Genomic DNA, 18206 nt, shown 5'->3' on the forward strand with positions numbered 1-18206 from the left:
AGCTCTTCATTTCTGGTTGCAAATGATTGACTGGACTGATTGCTAGAAGCTACAGCAGGTGACTCCCTCCCTCCTGGGCTACCCCACCAGTGACAACACAGGCAGGGGTGGCTTGGCTTCCTTTCTGGTGTTTTTTACCCGATAGCTGTCTGCTCAGAACTCACAGAAGGCCTGCCCTACATCCCAGGCAGAGAGCCGCCCAGCCCTTTCCCCAGACACCAGAGCTTCCCCGCAGAGCCTCTGCACTTCCCCTCTCGGTGAGTAGCACCCTTCTCCCTCCTCCCCTGACCCACTGTCACCTGTGTCCTCCGTGGTGCATTGCCACGAAGTCTTGCCCTCGTTTGTTCAGTGATCCTGGGTGCCATGCACTTTGCGAGAAACTTCCAGGGTGGCAAAGGTGAGTCGGTGTTGCCTGGCCCAGGCTGCTTGTAGGGTGAGTAATGAGATCCCTCCTCACCCACACACGTGAAGTGACGGTTCAAGGTGGTTTGTGAGGTGGACCTTGAAGGAGAAGTGGGTGCTGGGGACAGGTGACAAGAGGGTGGCCGGGGACTGGGACAACGAAACACCCATGAAGACCTTGAGTCTGAGACACTGCTCCATGGAAAGGATTCCTGGTAACCCTGAGAAACTGGAAACAAGCCCCTTGTTACCCAGGGTAGAAGGACTGGCACAGCGCTGACAGTCATTCAGTCCGTGACACTCTGTGTTGAATTAGCATAGAGAGTTCATTAAAAAGCAAGATAGAAAATTTGTAAGCCTGTCTGATCTCCTTTCTACTCAGTGTGTGTGTATGAGGTTGTGTACAGAGAAACGTGTCTGGAAGGACGCGTCTCAGAAAGTCAACAGTGGCTAAACTTGGAAAAGGGTTTTTATTTTTTTTTTCATGATATACTTTGCATTTTGGGGATTTTTTTTGGGTGCATTATGGAAATACTCTTTTATGATCAGAAAAAAAGCAGTTATTTTATTATTTTTTTAATGTTTATTTTTTAGTTGTAGTTAGACACAATACCTTTGCTTCATTCATCTATTTTCATGTGGTGCTGAGGATCAAACCCAGGGCCTCGCAAGTGCTAGGCGAGCGCTCCACCACTGAGCCACAACCCCAGCCCCAAAGCAGTTATTTTAAATGACTTTTCAGTGGGTCCTGGCTTGTGGCTTCCAGCGCATGCTCCACGGTAGTTCTTAATTGCCCTGTTGCCTGGACAGCCCGTGCGAGGTGGCTGTCTCCGAGGCTGACCTGGGAGTGCACGGGTCTGAGGGAACCCGTCTCCTCCATCCCTTTGCCAAATGGACCCAAGTTAACTCGCCATCACAGCACCTGGAGATTCAGGGCCCTTTTCTTCCGATGTTTGTTCACCTGTCCTGAAGGCCCCTTACCTGCACCCTGCCCATGGGCTTGCACCACAAGTCCCTGGGTCCAGGGACATACATGCTGAGTGGGTGGTGAGGGCCTGGCCTAAGCTTGGTGAGTGACACCCTGATAGATGGCTTGGAGCCCTACCCCAGTTTAGGAAGGGGGGGGGGAAGCAGAAACACACACACACACACACACACACACACACGGCAAGATGTGAAACTTTTGTGTAGTGAATTGGACAAAAGTCAGAGTTTGAATCTGCATCCTGACTCATAGCGGAGCATCTAATGGCTATTGTGGGTGGGTGAGGCTTTGGCCTGGGGTGCTGTACACAGCAGTTCCATGCGATTTCCATGTTGGTTACTTAAGGACAGTCGAGCATATGAAAATCATGGCTGGATAAGAATGGATTCCAGACTCCCTTTCCTAATAGCCTCTTTTCAGATTTGGAAATTTAACAGTGCTCTCCCATTTGGAAATTTAACAGTGCTCTCCCTTTTCTCTGCCTCCCAGGTCCCTGCCCAGACCCTCACCCCCAACCCCACCAACTTCCCAAATTTCATACCTTTGTTGATACGTCTTCCTGCCTAGCAGTCACATTCCCCCTGCCCCTTATTACATGCCCCCGTGCTCTTCAGCCTTCAAGGGTCAGCAAATATGTCACCTCTTCCACAAAGCCCTCCCAGATGTTCCTCAGTGCTGGAGCCATGGTGTTCCTACAGGACCTCAGAGCATTTACTACTTTGCTGTTTGCAGCCTTGACTTATGTGCTGCACTCGGACACAACTTCTTGAGGACGTGGGTCATATCTCATACCAGGTTTTTAGGCCAGTGAGAGCATCAGGTGCTCAAGGCTCATTGACCAAGGGACAGGGGCATGCAGAATGTCTGTGCGCTCTCCCTACCACACCTGGCTACTGAACAAAGCCCTGGGAGTAAGCCTGGCCCTCACCACCCCCATTGTACAGGTGAGGAAACCAAGGCTCGGCGGGGCATGTCACTTCTTGCCAAGGTCCCAAGGACACAAAAGGGATGGGTCAAGAAGTACAGGGGGTTTTCTGGTCCCTTCACCCAGCTCAGTCCACTCTGCTGTGAAAGACAGGCAGGCTTTCCAGACTGTGCCCACCACCAGGCCTCGGTGAGCAGCCAGGGCAGAGACCGTGCAGCGCTGAGTCTAACTCCGATTTGCTCCCGGTCAACAGTTGACAGGTTCCTCGCCGTCAGTCTGTTTTGTCAAATGTGGGATTTTCCCCCTTTGTTATTTTTCTCCTCCTCAGGCACAAGAAGAAAGTGAAAGCAAACTCTGAGACTTTGCAGTTGGTGGAATAAAATATCTGAAAAGTATTCTGATAAAGAGTTCAGGGTGATCCGTTGAAACCATCAAGGCGGTGCGGGGTGTCTTTAGATGGAAGGTCGAGGAAGAAATACTTTTTTTTTTTTTTGACTCTTTGGCTTACTCCAAAGTTTCCATGATCCAGAAGCACCTCTATCGTGGAAGGAAGGTAGACCTTTATCAAAAGTTAGCAAAGGATTTCAAATTTCCAATTTCCTCAATTTTTAATGACGGGTTTGGCTGTTTGGGGGCTGTTGCTTCCCATGGCAGGGAGCAGCCCACAGTTCCTCTTTGTATGAATTTTGTAAACAGGTGTACTAAACGGAAGAGGACTGCCCGCATTTTTTTTTTGAAAACTGACAAGTTATTTTTATGATAGCTCTTAAAATAAAATTTCATACACTTGATAAAACACTTCAATACGCGTCAAATCTCAAAGCAAAAGACGGTCGTCTCATTTTGCACCTGTCAGTGTGTGGTTCAGGATCCTTCCAGAAAAGCTTCCGTACTGATCCGCAGCCAAGTGTGTGTTCTTCCACAGATGTTTTCTCAAAGATCACCCCATATTGTCTTCTACACTTTGCATTTTAATCTAATGTTTTTGGTGACTTCTTTTCCAACAGTGTGAGGTCTATCTTTCTCTTTTTATTGGTCCCCATGTGGTTTATTGAATGGTTGTTATCTCAATATTATCAATTTCTGGATTTTTAGGTTGTTTCAAGTTTTTTAAGATTTTCTTAGTTGTAGGTGGACATAACTTTATTTATTTATTTTTATGTGGTGTTGAGGATCGAACCCAGGGCCTCACATGTGCTAGGCAAGTGTCCTAGCACTGAGCCACAACCCCGCCCTCGGGTTTTTTTGTTCTGCAAGAAAATGCTGCAGTCTACTATCGGGTACTTGTGTGTTTATGTTCTTTTGTGAGAACAGAAAATTCCCAGCAGAATGATCTGCTGAGTCAGAGGTGTTGGGCTTTGTACATTATGACAGGTACGGCTGACCTCTCCAAACTGTCACGCAAATTTACACTCCTCACGGAAGCAATTTTCAATCTAAAACTAACTATAACCACAGTCTCTTTTCCTTTTGTGGGGTGCCTCTTAGGGAATTTTTCTCAGATGTTGTCCAATCAATATGTGCTCTCCTCATGCAAGGAAAAGGGAGGTGATGTAAGCCGTAGGTTCTAGAAATACATGAAGTGCTTTTTAATTCATGCCTCAAAAACCAATGTTCCTGTTCTCAAATTCCAATGAAGTTAAGTTTGCTGAGTTGGGGGTCTTCCAAACTCATCTGGGCACTTTTTATCTTAGGGTTTAAAAAAAAAAAGTAGTACTTCTCAGCTCCAAAGTGGCTGCCTTTCTTCTTGCTACTTGAATTTCCCATCTTGAAACAGATACTTACAGGACTCTTTCTTCTTCTTTTTAAAAAATTTGTTATTTTTAGATATACTTGACAACAGAGTGTACTTTGACATATTATATATTCATGGAGTGTAACTTATTCTAATTAGGATCCCATTCTGGTGGTATACATGATGTGGAATTTCACTGGTCATATATTCATATGTGAACACAGGAAGATTATGTCCCATTCATTCTACGGTCTTTCCTATTCCCATCCCACCTCCTTTCCCTTCATTACCCTTTATTCTAATCCAATGAACTTCTATTCTTCCCTGCATATCAGAGAGAACATTCAATCTTTGTTTTTTTAGGATTGTCTTATTTCACTTAGCGTGATAGTCTCCAGATCTATCCATTTTCCATTTACCAGCAAAAGTCATTTTTTATGGCTGAGTAATATTCTAATGTGTATATATATACCACATTTTCTTTATCCATTCATCTGTTGAAGGGCACCTCTTGAGTGTTCCTGGAGGAATATTGAGCAGGAATTTATCACCCTAGAGCTGAAGACCCTAGAACAATGCACAAACACTATTTAGGGACAATTCGTGGTTCCAAGAGGAAAGGAGCAGGGGATTTTTTTTTTCTTTCTTCTTCTTCTTTTTTTTTTTTTAAAGAAAATACATTTCCCATTACCTGGAAATATTTCCAAATAATTATAGAAAGAAGTTGGAAACAAGCTGGGTGCCTCACGGAGGGGACTTGCTTACATGAATGAATCGCGGGACAGCACGGTTTCGCCTATGCATTCAGGCGTCTGAAGAATATTTAATGATGGAGAAAATGGTCATTATCTGTAAGGTGAAGAAAAGAGAAAAATTAGAAGTGTGTAGATGAATAGAAACAAGGCTGAGAGGAAAAATGGCAAAAAGTTAAAAGCAGTTATTTGGGGGTGGTAAGATCACAGATGATTTTGATTTTCTTTTTCTCAACTTTTGTGTATTTGTCAACTTTCTTAGAAAAATGTAGGAAAAAATTTTATAATAATAATAAGTTGTAAAACAGAAACATGTCTTAAGAGAAGTGCTAGGAATTTTCCGGCACCCCGAGGGCTACAGTGAAATTTCATTTATACTCAGGCGCCTGGTGTGAGGCTGTGGGTGAGGCTACCCGTGTTGATTTCAGAGGAAGTCCCAGCTGCAGGCTTTCTTGTATCTTGGGACCAATTTCCAAGGCATTTCTTTTTATTTTCTTTAAAAAAAAAATTTTGACTCTTATTTGAATCTACTGCTAAGTTTATTGAAAAGTCACATATTGTGTCAGAAATGTCCCAGGAACCCTTTACCCAAACTGTTGTTTTCATTTTGTCCCATTGACTATTATTCTCTCTCCTAAGGACAAGGACATTCTATGGAACCTCAGTGTGGTTAGCAAAAATCAGGAAATTTAACGCGGACACAGCACTATCATCCAATTCATAGTGTGTATTAAAAAGTCCTCCATGTCCCAAAGATGTCCGTTGGAATTGTGTTTTCCCCACTGTGGGATCAAATCCAGCTTCTTGTGTGTGTGTGTGTTGCTTGACCTTCATATTTTTGGATAGTATCATTCAGTTACTTTCAGAAAGTCTCCCATTTTGAGTTTGTCTAGTGTTTCCTCTATTAGATTCAGGTGGATTTTTTTTTTTTTTTTTGTACTAGGGATTGAACCCAGGGTGCTTAACCACTGAGCCACATCCCCAGTCCTTCTTATTTTTCTATTTTGAGACAGGCTCTTGCTGAGTTGCTTAGGGCCTCCCTAAGTTGCTGAGGCTGGCTTTGAACGTGTGATCCTCCTGCCTCAGCCTCCGGGGCTGCTGGGATGACAGGCGTGCGCCACTGCATCTGGCTAGGTTGACATTTAGTCACTGCACCTTTTAGGATGAGTGTGACGTTGGTTTGCCCCGAGGCTGATGGTGTTGGGTTTGAAGACTGGCTTAGGTCGGTCGGTATCCTCTGGGTTTCTCTGCTGTAGTTACTAATCTTCCATTTATATTTAATGCGTAACTTTAGGGGAGAGTCTTGGAGAGGTCAATATCTTATTGCTCGTCAAATGCTCCCTCATTTATTTTAGCTCCCACTGATGATTTTCTAACTCCCTTTTCCTTCTGTATTTGTTAGTCCTAAGAAGAGCTTTCTCCCTATTTATTTACTCATTCACTTATTTTGACTATTTTTGATTCTCATCTTATTGAATGTGCTGTAATCATTATTTTCCTGATTTAATTTCATGCTCCAGTTGCCTCAGATCTGGCGAGTCAGAGCCCCACCGTGTTGGTGGCTATGTCTTTTGATAAGACCTAGTGGTCCTTTGAGCATGGCCTTGATTTCTGGGGCAAAAAGTTGCTCCAGGCTCACCTGGGGGCTTTCCTGTCCCAACTTTTTTTTTTTTTTTTTTTTTTTCTGTCCCAACTTTTGAACCAGACGTTTCTCCAAGGAGCCTTGATTATTTTTGTTGGATAAAGATATTTAGAAACCAAGATCAGAGTATACTAGGTGCTCATTTTACTGCGTGTCCTTGTTTTTAGGTCCTGTAGGCAGAAAGAGCCAGGAAATACATATGGGAAACAGATTATCTGTCTATTTATCATCTATCCATCCATCCTTCAAGCCTGCCTATCATTACATCTCTCTACCATCTATTCCGTGTATCTACTTATAATCTAGGTATGTTTGTAGCCACCATCTATCATCTATTCTATTTATTAGTCACGCATCATTCTGTGTATCTATTGGCCCATCCATCAGCCCTTTTAATTATCTATTCTACTTATTTATTGTCTATCATTCTATCATTATTTTATTGATCTATCATCTAATCACTCTACCTATCCTACTATCTAATCTAATCTACTTTAAAAAAAAAAAAAGCTCAAATTCCTGGGGCTCCCTCAATTCTGGGATCAAGCGCAGGGTGCTGCTGAGGAGGAAGTCCTGGCTGACTTCCCCAGCTGCTGCTGACAGTCAGAGGCGACTGATTAGTGCGGTGAACCAGAATGAGAATTATTTTCCTTTTCACTTTTAACAGCTTTACGGAGGTGCAATACAGTGAACTGCACATATTTAAAGTGCAGAATGTGTCCCGCTGGGTGGCTGCACCCGGAGACCATGTTCACCGTCCCCCTGGAGGGTCCTTCATGCACCTCAGGACCTGTCTGTCCTCTTGCTGTCCCTCACCCTTCCCTTCTCTAGCCAGGGAATCACTGAGCTGCTTTCTATCACAGTGGATTAGTTTGCATCTCTAGAGTTTTACAGAAGTAGAATCATATAGCATGCATTTTTGCAGGTCTGGCCTCCTTAGAATAATTATTTTGAGATTCATCCACATTTGCTGTGTGTGACTCAATTCCTTTTTCTGGTGATGGATAGCCCACGGTTGACTACTCCACAGACATACGGGCTGTTCCTAGTTCCTGGTTATTACAAATAAAACTGCCATGGTGTTTTGAGGACATACACTTGCATTTTTCTTAGGTAAAGACTTGGGAGTGGGGTGGCTGGATCACATGGTAAGTGCACATTTAACATTTTTAAGAAACAGACTGTTTTCCAAAGTGGTTGTGCCATCCAGTATATATGGAAACCCACTGTACTTTCAGAAAAGCAGAATGCGCTATGGCTTTGCTGTGGAAAAGAAGCCACGGTTCAGGGTTGGGTTTTTATGCAGAAGAAAATTTTCTTCTAGAACCTTGGAGTGTGGCATGGGACACTTTTTTTTTTTTTAAGGAGTGTAAAAGGCAAGACCTGGTGCAGGGGTAGATCCCTTCCTTGATGAAAACGAAGCTGTTGATTCTCTGATGTCTTTAGTGAGTCTCCTAATTGACAGAATAGGGTGTGTGGGGGTGGGGGAGCCATTGAGCAAAACAGGACCTGACAGAGAAGTTGAATTGAGAAAAGGAAGTCATGTAAAAAGAACGGGTTGGAAAATGTGAGCCATCGCTGGTGGTTTCTCATTCATGGATAGCAGATGTGTTCGTTACTGTTTACACTTAAACAGTAAAAGAAAGCAAATGGCAGTATCAGGCGACTGTCAGGATCAAAGGTGTAAACGACAGCTTCAAAAGAGGTTTCTTTCATTTCTCTTTTCAACTGAGGTGGTCCTGAAATCTAGAATATTTTTGACCTCGTATTAGGGTAACATAAACTCTGTTACTTGGAATCTTTGGTCCATGAGCATGAACAGGTGCAGTATCCAATCTCCATGACTGGTGTTTGATGACTATTGCACATTTACAAGCCAGTCCTCTTTTTGATTTTTGTCCTCTCTTTCCAGAAGGAGGCTTGACGTGACCCATCATGACTCCCACGGAATTCACAGTGAGTACAGCCAGGCCAAAAGGAGCCTCGAACTGCACCCTGGTCTTTCTTTTCTGAGGATGTGGGAAGGAGTCTGCAGTGGGTAAAAGGTTTCCTTGTGGGGTTTCCTAGAGCAAATTCTCTGCCCAGCAATGCCCACCATCCTGCAGGTGGTTGTCCAACATGGAGGGTTTTGCACACACAGAGAGTCAGGTTTGGTGGTTAGGTTGTGAAGACAGGGGAAAGGTTGATTTTAGCTTTTAGTAATAGCTAAGGATTTTTCTGATCTTTAAGTAGGATGGGCTTAGTTCCATGTATCTATTCGGAAACTCAGACCAAAGGAGAGCAAGGGAGAATCTGCTGCATTTGTTCTAGAAAGTTCTGTGGTGGGCACATTAGTGGTATTTCTTGCATGAGGAAGATGAGGCTCAGGAAACAGCTAGGTTGAGACAGCAGAGCCAAGACTGCTCCTTGGACTGTCAATCACTTAGTTTTCTCATTTGGAATCTTGGAAAATAGCCAAACTCTGAAAGGTGACCTCACTCAAGAAGAATGTAGTACCCCACTGATGACCATCCAGGGTCAGAGGAGTCCAGCAGCAGATAAAGGGAGGGCAGGGGCACCTCTGTGGCCCTGGCTCCTGCATTGGATCAAAAGTAGCCATGACACACGGTGGCCACCTTTCTGGGCTCCTCCTGTGCCCATCACCACCCAGTGCCCCACAAGCCTTCCACCTCACAGGAAAGGCAGAGCCCTGTTTACAGATGAGGAAACCGAGGCTGGGAGAGTTGAGTGAAGGCTCAAGGTCTTCAGCAAACTGGAGGAGCCTTTGAGGCCGCACTGTGTCGCACCCCATGGGCAGATGTCAGAGGCACGGAAATCCAGGTCTCACTGGATTTATCACTGTCTCAGGTGTGGGAATGGAGTGCTTTGGTGGCAGACATCTGCCAATCTCCACTCCAACCCTTATTTCCTTTTCCCCAATGGCATCTGGGCCAGGAACACACAGAAAGTGTAATGAGAAAGTGTAAAGTGCAAACATGTCCAGACTTGGGCATTTGTATGTATATATTGACATGTGCATAGGTGCATACACATGTGTGTGAGCATGAGGGTAGGTTTGTTTATACACATGGACGTGTGCAGAAACACGTATGTATCATGTGTGTACATGTATGTGCATGTCAGAGCCAGCTCTCTGGGCATGTGACCCATGTGGTCACACAAGGGGCCATGTGCTTAGACGTATTGTTTACTTGATTTAATGCTTGCTGCCTAGAAATTCTTAAATAATTTTTAAATGAGGGGCCCTGAAAATTATATAGCTGGTCATGATGCTTGTGTGTGTGTGCAGTTGAGAGAAAATGACTGTGTATATCTGCATACATGCGGGTGTTGAAGGTGTGTGTGTGTTGGTGCTTCTGGAACTTTGAGGAAACTCAGAGTGCTGTGACCCACATACATTTAAGACCCCCTGCTGACCTCTCTTTTGCGTGTGTGGTGGGGGTGAAGTGGAGTAGGTGGGAGAAGGGACAATTACACTATCACAGTCATTCACACAGTTGGATGATGCCCTGTCAGTGGTCTTGACTCACTCTTTCCTACCCAATCAGGGCATTTGTCATGCACCCTATAAAGCTTTGCTTATCTTTCATGAATAAGGCAAGCTCCATGAGAGTGAGGATCATGCCTGACTTACCTACCACTGTATCTTCAGCACCTGGTACAGTACCCCACTGTGGGTGCTCAATAAACATTTGATGAAGAAATGTCACAACCTGTATTGGTCAGTTTTCTGTTGCTATAACAAAATACTTGGTGCTGGGTAATATATAAAGAAAAGGAGTTTATTTGGTTTACAGTTTTGGAGGCTGTATGTCCAAACTGGGCAGCCCCATTGATTCAGCTCCGGATGAAGGCCTTCTGACTACCTCACATCATGGCAGATGGCCTCATGGTGGGGGCACATGGCAGAGGGAATGAATGGTCACACAGCAAGACAGGAAGCAAGACAGGGACAAGGCTTACTCTTTTCCTAACAACCTGCTACTATTAACCAGCAGGAACTAACTACAATAATCTGTTCTGAAGGCGACAGCCCCATGATCTAATCACCTTTCACTAGACTCCACCTCTTAAAGGTTCCAGCACACCAGCACCACCATATTGGGGTCCCATATTCCCACATATGAACCCTTGGGGGACAAACATCATATCCAAACCATGGTGTTTCTGCTTTCTTATGTTTTTGCCTTATCAGAGATTTTTTTTGGCATTGGAAAGGTCAAGTGGTCCTCACCTCTGCCATCAGACGGGACGTCCAAAAGATCGTGCTTAACCTAATGCCATCTGTGTCCTCCTGCAGATCTTTATTCCTAATATGTCTGACGACTACAGCTACGAGTCCACATCGTCCGTGGACGACTACATGAACTTCAACTTCACTGAACTCTTCTGTAAGAAAAACAACGTCAGGCAGTTTGCGAGCCACTTCCTCCCTCCCCTGTACTGGCTCGTGTTCATCGTGGGCACCTTGGGCAACAGCCTGGTCGTCCTCGTCTACTGGTACTGCACCAGAGTGAAGACCATGACCGACACGTTCCTTTTGAATTTGGCAATTGCTGACCTTCTCTTTCTCATGACTCTTCCCTTCTGGGCCATCGCCGCTGTTGACCAGTGGAAATTCCAGACCGTCATGTGCAAGGTCGTCAACGGCATGTACAAGATGAACTTCTACAGCTGCGTGTTGCTGATCATGTGCATCAGCGTGGACAGATACATCGCCGTTACCCAGGCCACTAAAGCCCAGACCTGGAGGCGGACAAGGCTTCTGTACAGCAAGATGGTTTGCTTGAGCATCTGGGTGGTGGCAGTAGCGCTCTGCATCCCGGAAATCCTGTACAGCCAGGTCCAGAGGGAATCTGACCTCACCATCTGCACCATGGTCTACCCTAGGGACGACAGTATCAGACTGAAGTTAACCGTCCTGACCCTGAAGGTCATCTTGGGGTTCTTCTTGCCCTTTATGGTCATGGTTTGCTGCTACACCATTATCATCCACACCCTGATGCAAGCCAAGAAGTCGTCCAAGCACAAGGCCCTCAGGGTGACCATCACTGTCCTTACCGTCTTTGTCTTATCTCAGTTCCCCTACAACTGCATTCTGTTGGTGCAGACCGTAGATGCCTACACCAGGTTCATTTCCAACTGTGCCATCTCCACCAACATCGACATCTGCTTCCAGGTCACCCAGGTCATGGCCTTCTTCCACAGCTGCCTGAACCCCGTTCTCTATGTTTTCGTGGGGGAGAGATTCCGCCGGGATCTTGTGAAAACCCTGAAGAACTTGGGTTGCATTAGCCAGGCCCAGTGGGTCTCGTTCACGAGGAGAGAGGGCAGCTTGAAACTGTTATCGAATTTGCTGGACACCACCAGCTCCCTGTGAGGGCGCCTCTCTCTGAAGCAGATGGTCCTTTCGGAAGTAAGGAGACACAGTTTACCCACCGAGGGGGCCAGGGAGAAACCAAAGAGTAAAATGGAAACGAGAAAAAAAAATGTCAGAAAGGAATTCAAACTGAATATATTTTCCAAAACAGAGTTTTCAAAACTGACCATTCTAGAAGGCCACCGACTGACCCTCATCTGTGATCATTGCAGTTTTCAGGGGAAGATTAGTGACCAGCAGTGAGGCCCACCCTGGCTTTGCACTTGACTGGACATTCATGTCGTTGGCCTCTGGAGCAGGTGCTGGATTTTCTAGGGCCTGTGAATTGCTGTGACTTCCAAAAGGGGACTCAGGAGCACTGCCCACTACCATAGTCCACAAAGGCAGAAGGTTTCATGAAATCTCCCATCTTTGGGAAGTTTCCTCCCTGGTTTTGGGCCAAACACCCATGTCACATCTTACAGATTTGTGATCTTGACTTTTTCCAAACCATCTCAGACCTAATTCTCCCCTGGTCTCCTTGATCCCTTCTGGGCCGGGGGTGGGGGTGTGTGTAGGGGCCCTTGTTCCTGTTTTGAAATTTGTCTGCAGGATGAGCAGTGAGCCTCCTGGACAACTGGCCACACCACCAGGAGTCTGTTGGCTTCTAAGTCCTTTATGTGACCTGATGGAGGTTCTGTGACTCACCTTGGGGTTGATGTGGGTGAGGATTCAGGTGGTCCACTGATACCCTGACAGGGAGATTGACAGTCTGGATTAGTGTGCACCAGCCCTGGAGTGGTGGCAGCCTCTCTCAGCTGAGTGGCACTTGCGGTTGGTCCACCCTGTCTGCTCCCTAACAGATGGGCTGGCTCTTTGGTCCTTTGGTCCTCTTCCTTGAGGCTACTGGAAGGGATTCTGCCTCTGGGATGCATCTCCTTTTCTCATTCCATAGAGCTAATGTTTAAAAAGCTTTCAACTTTGGAGATTAGGCTGAAAGATGTGTAATATAACTCACTTTTGGGGGGTATGTACAGGGGATTGAACTCAGGGGCACTGGACCACTAAGCCACATCCCCAGCTCTGTTTTGTATTGTATTTAGAGACAGGGTCTCACTGAGTTGTTAGCACCTACCTGTTGAGGAGGGTGGCTTTGAACTCTCAATTCTCCTGCCTCTGCCTCGGGAGCTGCTGGAATACAGGCGTGCACCACAGCACCCGGCTAACTCACTTTTCTTTTGTGTCTTTCTTTTCACTATTTGACAAATTTATCACATTTGAAATCATTGTACATATTGAAAAAGTGTTTTTAAATGTCTTTAAAATATTCATTACTTGCCACTTGCTTTAGCATGTCTAAATGTATTGTGTATAATCGAAGAGCAAATAGACATATAATGGTCGTCAAGAGGAGGGATTGGGTGAGGTAATAAAATCTCCAAGTACCTTAAAACCATCTTGACTGAACAATTTTTCTCTCTCCTCTGGCCAAACTCACTTCCCGAATTTTCCCCAGTGAGTCAGATGTGGTTTCCAAGGAGGACTGTTGGAATAAATAGCACCACAAACCACAGACTTTGCCACTTTCTCCAGGGGAAGTGTCTGACCTCCCCAGTGCACTGTAGACAGCTGTGGTTTCAGTTCTGACACCATTCCTCCCAGAAGGGGACACAAAATCAATGGATTTTGCCATATTATCCTTCTGCTTGCTGTGTCCAAAGCATGTGAAATAAAGAGAGCAGAGTTTGGAAGGACGAGTGGGGTACGATGGCCACACTCACCCATCCACCGGCCGCCTGTGCGTGGGCAGTTAGTGGTAAGGAAGCGTTGGCCTGGGACCAGCATATCCACATGAGCCCCAGGACAACAGGCACCACTTCCAAAGGGAGGATGGCTTTTCCAAGGTCAAATTAAGGTTACAGCCATCCACGCAACCAACCATCTTTCCCAGGAGAAGACCCCAGGTGTGCCCTTTCCAGGAACTTGGAAGAATGAACAAGAAACACAAGCCGTACCTGGTTAACACTGCATGGTAAAGTGGGCAGAATGCAGAGAAGGTTGGCTTGGCCCTTCTGTGCCTCTTCAGAACTGAGGTTCTAACATCCTGTCATGGGGCCCGGGATGCTGAGGGTGGGGGAGAGGTGGAAAGAGGAAAAGGGACCCATGACCATTTTGTTCAATCCATACTTGTGGCCTAGGGTTCCCTACAGGTCACTATGATGAAGACATAGTGGGGGTTTTAAGATAAATAAGAATTTGGTTAATGTCATTAGTTGGGAAAAAATGCCAGGGGAGCCACGATTCCCCCTGGGGTTTGTAAGATCAGAGACATGGCAACAAGTAAGAAGTAGGAGCCTGGTCTTGCCCCTCAGGCACAGAAACCACGCCTAGCTCCAAGAACTTCTTCTAGGACCCGGATGTCGCTATTAGACTGTCCCAGTCCTAACCTGGCTTCAGTGTAGGATTAAAGATATGCTGCGACCGCGACATGTTTTAAAGATTTTAAATATCCTTGTTGAAAAGTGCCCTCCTTTTTAAACGGTTGCATAAATTGGATTGATAAAAATGACAGTATACATTTGGATTTTACATTCTATTTAAACTTGATTTTGTAACAGGTTAATGATGAAATAAAAATATTGGGAGAGTCAACAGGAGGAAATCCACGAGGAAGCTGAATTCAACACTCAACACTTCTTGGAACTATGCTGCATAAATATTTTTTTTTTAAAATGAAGATAAATGAGGCATTTAGTATATAACTATGTTTTATTGTAACTCTATAAATTAGAGAATACTTCCTAGTTTTGACTGAATGAAATATGACATGTTTTCATCTTTTAAGAGAGGTTAGTGAAAAACATAATTTGAATAAAAGTCATTTTAAGTCTATACATATATAAATAGGGAACATTGCTTTGAAGTAGGCAGTTTGGATGATTAGAGATCTGACCTTTTTGGACTATTAGACCTTCAGAATACACATCCATCCATCCATCCATTCATTCAGCAACATTTATATAAAACTCATCAGGGTGATAGGGGACTTATGATTGTCCTTCCCACAAGACATTTACATTCCAGCAATAGGGAAAAGCCCAGTGCCCTACGGACCTGCGTCTTGTGGGATGGTATTGAAAGCTCTGGCAGGCAACACCCCCTGGTAACATCGGTGCTGACGTCAGGTATGACTTATCAGCTGGTTTCTAGACTGTTCCCAGGGTGAGCCTCAACAGGGCTGCCTTGCTAGAACAGCCAGGGAGCCTCTCCATGTCGACTCTTGGACAAGTGGCTTTGTGGGTGGCCCTGCTTTGGTCCCTGTGTTAAACATTGCCCTCCCCACCACCCACAAGGTATTTGTGTGTGGTAGGAACAGTTTGGCCCATTTGAGGTCTTTCAGTTTTATATTATAAAGTCTAAAAAAGGTGGGTCATTGTGACTCTTGAGTGCTCTGAGCTCCTCTCCATTCCAGATACAATTATTTGTACATAGTCAATTTTGGTACCACTGTCCCAGGAAAGCAGGGAGCTAAAACTCCAGACCTCTGTTCTCTGTGTTCCGACAAAAGAAAATTTAAAATCAGACACCAAAAGCCATGGGAGGGAACTTTATTCTAAGTGAAAGGGAGGTGAAAGTAAAGTAAAAGCAGAGTGAGTCTTAAGCAGAGAGCTCTCTCCATCTCCCAGCAGAGGATGACAAAGGACACAATGCTATCCCCAAATTTATGACTGTTTGATGTTTACCGGGAGACCTGGGGACCACCGTTGTACTCTTTGTTCTTCATCTCGGGTGGTGGAGTTTTTGACCTAGTTGGTCCTCTCCAGAACTGTCGTGGTGGTCATCCTATTTAGGGGGCTTCATCTATAAGTCAATCCCATGTTAATGTGGGCTCTGGGTCAGTAGCTGGTCAGAAGTTACCTTAGTGCATACGACTGTGCTACTAAAGGAATCTTTCTTTCCCGGTACACAGAGACACCTATAGCCATAATTCCTAGCTTCACACAAACCTCACTGACCCTGTCAAGAGTTGGTCCCATGCATCCTTTTCTTTTGACATATTCTTTCCCATTATCTTCTTTGCTTCTATTTATTTTCTACAAATTAACTACCACCCTTTGCTTTCTCAGCCACTTTGAAAATAGTTCAAAGAAGACCCTAAAGTAATTTAAAGAACACTTGTGACCTTGCTATGCATTTCACTGCTCATGGCTAGGCTAGGACGTGGACCTGGAGGTGTCTGGCCCTTGGGCCTTGGTTTTGTGCATTCTGCTGCCTCATGTGGTCAGACAAGCCAGCCCTGCCTTGGAGGGTCCACCATTTGCAATGAAGCTAAGTAAAAACCCCTCTGATGAGATGAATATGCTTCAGGAGGGCATATGTAGAGAGCTTTGCCTACACAATTTTCAGCCTCCAGTTCCTGCAGGGCCTGCCTCCCCCATAGAGCTGTCCTGCCTAAAGCCAGCTCCTCCCTGAGCCAGGTGCTTCCCATGCCTGCGAGGCAGGATAGTGAAACCATCTCAGCCGATAGGGCACTGTGACAGGCAAAATCTGCTCCAGGGCTTCCTGCCAGCTGACAGAGGCTTTGTCCTGCTTTGGAGCCTTCATTGCAGTTTGAACTCCTGCTCCGCTCAGCCCCTTGGCATTGATTCCTCCCATCTTATATGCGCCCCCACCCCACTTCACCTTGGCACCTGCTTCTGGAGAAGTCGGCCTGCAACAGGGGCATCCAGTGAAAGAACTCACTTCAGGTCCAGTGGGGAAGAACATTGGGTGTCCAGAGACAAGTAGTGAGGGTGGATACTTGTCCCAGGATTCCTCTGCAGAGGCCAAACATGTCCCCACTTCTCATGAGCCAGTCATGCAGATATTGTCCTTAGCCACCAACTGCACAGTGCATGGCACAGGCATGGTCTCCGTCCCCCGTGGGGAATCACAGTCATCAGCTGCTGCAGCTTCGAGCTATGCCAGGTGGAGAGTGCTGCCCATGAGAGGCGCCCTGCTTCACAGATGGAGCAGCTGAGTCTTGGCAGTGCAAGGAAACTAGCCAGAGGCCACGCAGTTAGTAATGGGCAAGGCTAGGACATGGACCTGGAGGTGTCTGGCCCTTGGGCCTTGGTCTTGTGCATTCTGTTGCCTCCTGTGGTCAGACAAACCAGGCCTGCCTTGGAGGGTCCACCCTTTGCAAGCCACACTTTGTGCTGAGGCTCGGAGGCTGGGAAGGCAGACAGGCATGGGCTTGGCCCGCTCCCCTCACAAACCACTTCATGCAAACTCTGAACTGTGGTGTGGGATGGCCAAGGCCCTGCTGAGTGCACCCTGTGCATCAACCAGCAAAAAACAAGGTCCCCATCCTTGCAGAATCAAGAAGGCTCCTCCTGCCTACTCCCTCTCCCAGGCTCCTCTGCAGATGCATGCAGCTGTGGAGCTTCACTTGCTCTGTGAAGGAGCCACAGGTCCCACCGAGGCTGTGTGTGTGCACGGCAGAGGCCCAAGAACATGGCTCTGGCCCCCGGCAGCCCCCTGGGCTGTGGAATTCCTGATGTTGGCTCTTCTCCTTGCCCTGCCCTGTCCCCTGCCTCTACCTTCCCCAGCTCCCCTCTCACAAATGTGAGAGTGGGCCACCACATAGTCCCACCCAAGATACAGCTTTGGATTAGATCTCCTGGCATGCTGAGGGGTTGGGACACCACCCACTGCTGTGCCCCTGAAGCTGGTCAGATCCCCTGCAGGGCCACACTGTCCCACTGCAGGCTTCTTAGTCAGGTCCTGGCTCGTGATGCAAATCTGAGAAACATCCTCCTGGAGATGGTGGTCAGCCAACACGGGAGGTGCTGAGGTCAGGAGAGAGCGGAGGCTGGCAGTGACCTTGCTAGAACATTCTGGGGCATAATCAAGACAGAGTTGTCTGGTTGAGGTGCAAATAAATGGAAAGAGAGGATGTGGGACGAGAATGTGCAGATAAAACTTGTGTCGGGTTTGCCAGGATGAAGTATTTGGAGAAATCCAACAAAACACAAAGCACCATTTTTTGGTGGGAGGGTTGACATCCTTTTTTTGACTGTCTTTCATTCACAAATGAAAGACATAATTGTAAGAACTTGTTTGTACTCAATTTGCTGTGTCTTAGTTACTGTTTCCAAAAAACTGCTATAAAACAATACCCATTTTATTTTGCTCACCAAAGCAAAAAGTTCTCAGTGAGGCATGTCTAGCCTGGGGTTTGTCATGCTGCTGTGGTCTCTGAGGGCTTGCCTGGGAGGGTCAGGGTGTGGGGCCAGCAGTTGACACTGGTTGCTAAATCGGGCCTGGCCCTTAGCCTCCTCTGCCTGGAGTTCTTTTGGAATTCACAGTTCTTATATGGCAGCCGGCATCCCCAGAGTGAGGGTCTCAAGGGAACCAGGGGGGA

General features: G+C 46.2%; 1 protein-coding gene across 3 annotated transcripts; it reads left to right on the top strand.

Annotated features, from left to right (window-relative positions):
- Positions 1-165: 165 nt before the first annotated feature.
- On the top strand, positions 166-13451 carry Ccr9 (C-C motif chemokine receptor 9). Of its 3 annotated transcripts, none has more exons than XM_027932557.2 (3): positions 166-257; positions 8354-8397; positions 10742-13450. In XM_027932557.2, the coding sequence occupies exons 2-3, from the start codon at positions 8377-8379 to the stop codon at positions 11819-11821; spliced, it is 1101 nt and encodes a 366-aa protein (XP_027788358.2). In that variant the 5' UTR covers positions 166-257; positions 8354-8376; the 3' UTR covers positions 11822-13450. The 3 variants fall into 3 exon arrangements, with proteins under 3 accessions (XP_027788358.2, XP_027788359.2, XP_071456527.1); XM_027932558.2 differs by lacking the exon at positions 166-257 and adding an exon at positions 264-397; XM_071600426.1 differs by lacking the exon at positions 166-257 and adding an exon at positions 8022-8263 and having other exon boundaries at positions 10742-13451.
- The last annotated feature ends 4755 nt before the right edge of the window (positions 13452-18206 follow it).

The sequence above is a fragment of the Marmota flaviventris genome, chromosome 1, assembly GCF_047511675.1.
Source record: "Marmota flaviventris isolate mMarFla1 chromosome 1, mMarFla1.hap1, whole genome shotgun sequence".
Classification (NCBI taxonomy): domain Eukaryota; kingdom Metazoa; phylum Chordata; class Mammalia; order Rodentia; family Sciuridae; genus Marmota; species Marmota flaviventris.

What these genes read in the sequence shown, in the direction of transcription:
- Ccr9 (XM_027932557.2), top strand. Translation starts at nt 8,377, where the DNA reads ATGACTCCCACGGAATTCACA. An exon ending in TGACTCCCACGGAATTCACA is followed by an intron (nt 8,398 to 10,741) that starts GTGAGTACAGCC and finishes GTCCTCCTGCAG; the next exon opens with ATCTTTATTCCTAATATGTC.